The sequence below is a fragment of the Cottoperca gobio genome, chromosome 7 (assembly GCF_900634415.1).
Source record: "Cottoperca gobio chromosome 7, fCotGob3.1, whole genome shotgun sequence".
NCBI lineage: Eukaryota > Metazoa > Chordata > Actinopteri > Perciformes > Bovichtidae > Cottoperca > Cottoperca gobio.
The window spans coordinates 2,093,521-2,100,708 of NC_041361.1; the positions used below are offsets into that span (position 1 = coordinate 2,093,521).

At 36.9% G+C, this 7,188-nt stretch overlaps 1 protein-coding gene across 2 annotated transcripts; it reads right to left on the bottom strand.

The window, feature by feature from the left end:
* Positions 1 to 379: 379 nt before the first annotated feature.
* Positions 380 to 6,715, bottom strand: sarnp (SAP domain containing ribonucleoprotein). 2 transcript variants are annotated; one of them, XM_029436657.1, is made up of 11 exons: positions 6,583 to 6,715; positions 4,549 to 4,648; positions 4,244 to 4,287; positions 4,085 to 4,155; positions 3,720 to 3,783; positions 3,460 to 3,533; positions 2,584 to 2,621; positions 2,162 to 2,187; positions 2,007 to 2,075; positions 1,777 to 1,884; positions 380 to 1,635 (listed from the first exon to the last, which is right to left on the bottom strand). In XM_029436657.1, exons 1-11 carry the CDS (start codon positions 6,613 to 6,615, stop codon positions 1,594 to 1,596), a joined length of 669 nt encoding a protein of 222 aa, XP_029292517.1. In that variant the 5' UTR covers positions 6,616 to 6,715; the 3' UTR covers positions 380 to 1,593. The 2 variants fall into 2 exon arrangements, with proteins under 2 accessions (XP_029292517.1, XP_029292516.1); XM_029436656.1 differs by having other exon boundaries at positions 4,519 to 4,648.
* Positions 6,716 to 7,188: the final 473 nt, after the last annotated feature.

A 7,188-nucleotide genomic window follows, 5' to 3' on the forward strand; every position in this document is an offset into this window, starting at 1 on the left:
TCTTAGAGTTAATAACTATATTGAATTAAATGTCTGTTCAAAATCTAGTTGGCTACCTTTGCTTTGAAAACTTGGGGGAAAAAACAATTAATGTAATTTATGTTGATACTTTTTGGGCTGTAAATATGTGACAAAATACTATAACAAAAAAAAAACTGTACCCTATTTGTTTTCTAAATGATCACGCTGAAGAGGTTTGTTCACATTAGGTTAAATGGTTAAAAGTATCAATGCCTTTGATACCAAACGGATTCACGAGACTATAATATAGATGACTAATCATTACTTCACTAGATAATTAATAATAATATTTGTGGGTACAATAAAGATACAGATTTTTTTTTAAAAAGACATTAAAAAACCGACCAAGAGTCAAACGAAGCAGATATCCAAAAATTGAAAACAATTTATTTTAAATCACAAAATGTTATAAAATGGACAGATAAATGAAGCAGTGGAATCCCAAAAGATAAAACACAAAAAATAGGTTATCTGATCAATCAAAAAGTACAATTAAATACAATACAAATAAATCACTTAAACAGACTTTTAGATTTTATTTGTTTTTAAATTGCTTGCTAATAACTTCCAATAAACAGAAACAGGATTTACTGTATTCTTTTAACTACCATAAACTAGATGTTTGCTGTTACTTGCTATTTTAAATGTTCTTTCTTTGCATCACACCGTTTCTAACTGCACTGCATGTGTAATAATGAACATATTACTGGGTTGTTTTAGTTCATGCTTACTGTAAGAGTTAATACAGTTTCTCTTTATCCAACAATGGGAGCCCGGCTGGTATCTGACCTGCACGTCTGTACGATGCTTTGTCATAACTAATAGTCTCTTCAAAGTAATGCACTGTAAAAAATAAAAATAAACTTTTATAAAACAGACTTTGACCCTTCACAGTAAATGCATTTGTTGCTTCGACTTCCTCACATCTTCCGTGTGATTTGGAACATTTCGGATGGTTTAATGCACCATTTTGATTTAAGATTATACAGAAAGGAATCACCTGAGACTTAAAGGAATCATTTCCCATAAAACAGCTGGAAGGCTTTTACTGTGAAGCAGCTGCAGGAGTTGTTTGACTAGTTGCTGGATAAAGACTTGATAAATAGACTTCATTGCAGCTTTGAAAAATAGCGAAGCATGCACAGTAAGTTTATGAAAGAGTAAAACAAAACCTCTACGTTACAAAAGGAACCAATACTGCCCTTTCAGTTTATAAACACCTCTAATTCCAATATAAAAGTAAAGGAAATGAAAAATAATGTGATTGAAGGCATCCCAGGACTGAGAAAATGGTGCCCCAGTAGATAAATAGGTGGTTTGAATCAAACGGGTTTTGTTTTTTTATATTATCTACGGACTTTCAAGCTCAGTAAATACTTTAGAGCTTTTTCTTATTTGTTTTCCAAACCTCTTAAATGATCCAACTCATCTATTTATCTTTGCATTTAATTATACTTTTGACTTACAGGAATCCTATTAGAGACATTTGTCTTCTTCTGGGATCTCTGTTGTGCAGTAATGAAAATGTTTTACAAAAAAAAAAAAAAAAAAAAAAAGGCTCTAAAACATTGTTCACACTTTTCCAAATCTTTCAGCGCGCTTCATTTTCTTTGCCTGTAAAAAAAAAGAGAAAGAAAGTCAAAATGAATACACAATCTTAATTTCTTCATTCACTCTGGTTATTTTATATTTGACCCTCTGCATTGGGATGAAATAAAAACGGACCAATATTGTTAAATATTAAAAAAATCCTACCTCGACTTCTGCTGAACCAACTGAAGCAACGGCAGCAACTGCACCTGTTGAACCTGCTGAGACCCCAAACCTCTCCTTCCTCTTCTTCAGCTTCTCATCCTCTTCAATCTGGAAAAGAAAATCACTTTACTGCCACATTCGAGACTCCAAAAAGGGCATAAAATGATCTAAACGTGTAAAAAATGTCAACTTAAGCGTGCCGTGACATCATGAATGAAGCTCATAGTCACCTTTTGTGAAACGGATGACACGTTCATGCCAAATCGTTCCGCTCTCTTCTTCAGCTGATCAACGTTCACCTTCACAAACAAAAATGTTTCAATTAACATCTCCCAATAACTGGAGGAATTAAAGAAACGTGTCGGCTAAAGGATGCAACACTTACAGGAGCTTTAGGGTTCGCAACGGCACCTGTTGAGACAGAAGAATAAGTAGGTGAGATCTTTACATTTAAACTTAATGAGAAACATGTCAAAGCTATATGTTGCAAATTATGTATTGCTGTGTTTCCACTGCACGACGCGACTTTATTTATGTTTTGGTTTTCCATTAGCAAAAGTTGTGGATAGCACATCGTACTTTTTAAGCACCACCTCGACCGAGGTTCCAGGCGAGCTGACCACTGATTGGTCAGAGAGAACCGTCACTAGCACGTCAGAGGACATCCTGTACAGCCCCAGCATTTTTAAATAGCAAACTACAGCCAATAGTGACTGCATTTTAAAAAAATTCACCAATTTGTCTTTAATGACACCCGGATAAAAGTACACCGTAGACTATGCAGAAGCTTCAAATGTGACAACAGACCTGGAGTGGGAGTGGACTCCTCGGTGGATTCCCCAAACCTGAAGAAAAGGAGCATAATCATGTCAACACGGATAAATACATTTACTTTATATATAAATCCTTGATTATGATCTTCAGAGTTGTGGCCATTGTTTCCATCACTGTGGACTAATTAGGCTGTGGAGGTCATAGACACTAGTGTCAACAATACATTCTCATGTAGTGTACAATATTTACACTTTGCTATAAAAGAGAACAGTCTATATTTTAACAAAAGGATAGTTTGTTTTCTTTTACCAACACTTACTGTTTCTGTCGAGTTACTTTAAGCAAAAACAAAGTGTTGGAGGGTTGGAGCTAAAGTTTTAATTACTTTCAAACATATTGTTGTTAATTAGAAGAGAAGTGTTCTGTAGACACCATGTTGACTAGCGGGGGCATTTAGAGCACTTCTGCACCAGAGACTCTGCAGGTATGTGGGTTTTATGCATTACTACCTTCATGTTGTAACTTTCTTTCATAAAGAATATATTATGGTTATTTATTACAGATATAGCTGTAATTAGTGTTCAAATTCTGCTTTCTCTCATATCACATCATTTAAACCTCTTAGAGGTAAAAACTGAAAAGGGTTTGAGTAATACTTTGACTGCTCATCTTTGTTTTCTGATCCAAGTAAGTTTAGTTCACCCTCTTTGTTTAAACTCTCTGATCATACGTCGGCTCGTGTGTTTTGACCCGTCGGACTTCTTTTTAGTGATGTTGCTGCATCCCCAAATCTCAGGAAGGACCTCAGTGAGGACAATGTTATCGTTTCTCAGAAGAACATTGGGCAAACCTACAAACATAACATTGTAGTAAGCTGGTAGTTTCCTCTATAAGACACTGAAGTCTTACCTTGCTGCACGAATGGCCTTTTTGCTTTCAGCTGTTGCAGGCAGGTTGAAACGTTCAGCTCTCTTCTGTAGTCTCTGCTCAACAAAAGGGACAAGTTTAAATCAGAACACAAGCTGCTGGCAGAGGTGGTGGTTCTGCTGATGAATGTGTGTATTCCTTTGGTTTCACAGCCTCTCTCTCACACACACACACACACACACACACACACACACACACAGATTGAAGGCTTCTGATCACATTATTAGTGCGTGCATACGTACCTCACCGGTAGATGACGGAGGAGCTATTTTCACCACCTTTTTATCATCATCCTCCTCCTCAGGTCTGAAAGAAAATAAACGATTAGTGGTGAAAACTGATGTTTTTAACCCCACAGGAAGCCATTTAGCTCAGATGTATACGTATTGGGCATAACATTCATTTCAGCCACTTAGACCAATCCTTGGTTCAAGACTATTGTCATAAATAAACGTTACTACCCAAAATAAAGGAATAGAGCAACATTTTGGGATGGTTAGCTTAGCTAGCATTTGGAGTTAGTTACACAGACATGGGAAACATAAATAAGTTAATCTTTAATTATTTTATATATTGTTTATTGTAGACGAAATGAGACTAAACTTACTGCTCGCACTCAGCAGACTCGGATTCTTTCTCACTTTTTACATTGTTGGCACTCTCAACATTAGTTATCTCCTAAAAAAAGAAAAAAAGAAACATTTATAACGGCTTCACACAATAATTGAATGAGGTCTTACAGTGAAAGCATCAACAATCACATTACCTCTGTATCCTCTGCCAACACATCATCTACGTCCACATCGTCCTCTTTTGTTTGGATTACGGGATAAAGACATTTCGCACCACCGGAGAGCAGAAAGAAAAAAGGTTCAGATGGAGAGATCAGTGATTTAACAAGAAGGATCCCAGACACTGTTTCACTCTACATCAGGAGCCAACAGCATCTCATATCAGTATGTTGAAAAATTATAATCTGTAGTTGATCAAATCCATGCGTTTCTGATTACAGTCCATCCATCCACCCATACGCATAAATACCAGGTCTAATTGTGAAGGATGTCGCCTCACCGTGCTCCTCCAGATAGGCTTGCAGTCGGGCAATGAGCTCTCCTTTGTTTCCCTTGGTGTCAAGACCTCGGGCCTCGCACTCCTGCCTCAGTTCGGCAAGCTAAAACACAAGAAACAGCAATTTAACAACCTAGCCCACTTTCGAGTTTCTGTTACGGCCACAGCAGACACCTGTCCCATGTGTCTAACTCTTCTTGTAGTGTTTAGATTGTATGCTGATTAGGATGTTTGGTCCTATGCATGAGATTGCCCTTCTCCTCCCTGTCTGATGAGCTGGAGTTCTGGTTGGAGCGACTCCCAACCCGACTCTCCAATCCTGAGGATGCATTTTGGGGACTTTGAAGCAACAATTGCTCGGCCCGTTTGAAAGCTGCAGTGGCTGAGATATTCAGCTCGTCAATATGCCTCTCATTAATATTTCTGAGCTGCTAAATGTTAATTGTGGTGGTTAACTTTGTGAATCTAGTATTGAGGTATTCATCTACTACGTGTGGACTGGGCCAAGCGTAGTTTCAAAAACTGGTTCCAATCCCACAGCAAATCCTATGTCTGGAGACCCTCCTTGGTGCAAGGCTGCTGTTTTGGTTTCTAACAAGTACTGACTTATAGTAACGTTTTTTTATTTCCATTTTTGGTAGCCTAGCCACAATTATTTTAAGAGCTTTCATTTGTTTATTTATTTCTTTAATTTTTAAACAGCACCCACCAGCTCCTTGTTAATAAATAACTTTATTTTACCCAACACATCTGGTTTTATGTTGCTTCCCTTTGAAGAGCTGGGTTGTAACCAACACAAGTTTCTGGATTTACTTTATAAATGTATTTTTAATGCTTTGAGCACCAGATTAAAATCCTGTTCACGTCCATTCAGAAACTATCCGCATGGACAAAATAATCTCACCACAAAGTCCATTCAGTATCTGTTCTGGAGATTTTAAATATTGGGCACAATGATCCTCAGTCGATGGAGCGGCCAAATTGACTAAGAATTTAGGACGATAACGTTTAAACTAACAATTATTTGGTTGTCAAGTCAACTAATCGATCGTTTTGGTCTTAAATCGACTAAGATTTATCAAATTGATTAATCCATTTTTTTCATGCTGAATGACTTATTTTCAATCTCTGCATCTCAACATCTGGTAAACACAAGTGGTGCCTTTACATGATTCTTTATGGAGGAAGTCAGTTTTACAGATCTGCCATTTAAAATCATAATCGCATTAGTCTAACTAGAATTACGACAGCCCTAAAATTACTATTTTATTACCATTTAACGTGCCGAATGTTTCCATGATTAATCATTTGACCTATAAAAACTAATAACTACAGCGCAATATCTTTAAATTGTTTTAGCTAAACCCCAAAGATAATTCCTTTAATATAACATTACACAAAGAAAACATTTGGGAAGCTGCTTCGGTCCTTTTAGGCATTTAATCTTGAAATATTAACAGATATTTTTTTGCTTCAGCATTTCAAAGACTTCACGGCCACGTTGGATAAAAATAGAGTTGATGAAGTGTAGTAATACGATATTGTAGTTTTAAAGTAGATGATGTGCAGTTCTCCAGTGAGCTAGTGAAAGGGACAACCGGAGGAATAGCCGGTGTATTTACGGGCTAATGTTCGGCTAACATGAATTATGACCGATGGAGGTCAAACATGATGTCGCTAATTTAATTGGTGAGAGATGGCGGGACACTACATATCCAACAACAGGAGTTACCATTACGGTTTAAATAAAATACTATATTTATATCTGTTAATTTAAACTACTCCCCAGCTGCTTAACAAACTTAACTGTTTTGTTTTTAACGTATGTCGGTGCAGTTTGCTAAGTTAGCTTTGCCGCTGAATGAACAACACGCCGGTTGTTAGCCTTCACACCCGCCGGACACATTTACACTTCAAACTTCTCAGTTATTCGTATTCTCGCTCTTTGGTATGACAACTAACGACGGTTACAACATAGCATTTACTAATAGAAATAACGTATGTTTGTAATAAATACATATTTATGTCATTACCAACCTTTAGTTTCTGGAGCTCTATGACTTCGGCCATCTTTCTTTGTTGATGTATCACTTCCTGATCACTTCCTCCAATCAAAGTGGGGCGGCTCTACTTCTGAACGCCTCCGCGCCCACTCACTTTATTCCACAGCGCCCCCTGATGGACGGACTGGTGAACTGCAGGGGGCTGTTTAAACAGGTTTTCTCAACCATGAAGAACTCAGATTACTTAAGTAAAAGTACCAATACAACAATTTGAGTAACCTACATAAATTATACATGTAGTAGTGGTAGTAATAATGAATTTGAATTAATTTAATAATTCAAATTCAAAGAAGCTTTATTGGCATGACCATATTAAAACACAGTATTGACAAAGTACATTGTACAAGGTGATACAGTTTTTAAAATGCAAACAATAAAACATTAAACAACCATGTAAACAATCATCATTCCAGTTTTTAAACACATTTTGTATTAAAATGAAGAAGAACAAGACGAGGAGCCTCTGAGGCTTCAAATCTAAAATGATCTTATTTCCATGCAGCCTGATCCTGCCACCAGAGGAAATAAAAAGGTCCCAGACGCGAAGGCCTATTTTTGTTTTCTTTCAGACATTTAAGTT

Coding starts and splice junctions, on each gene's coding strand:
- sarnp (XM_029436656.1), bottom strand. CDS start 6,615: ATGGCCGAAGTCATAGAGCTCCAGAAACTAAAG. Junction 4,288..4,518: donor ATCCTTCACAATTAGACCTG/GTATTTATGCGT, acceptor TCCAAACAAAAG/AGGACGATGTGGACGTAGAT. Junction 2,188..2,583: donor GGAGTCCACTCCCACTCCAG/GTCTGTTGTCAC, acceptor CTGTCTCAACAG/GTGCCGTTGCGAACCCTAAA.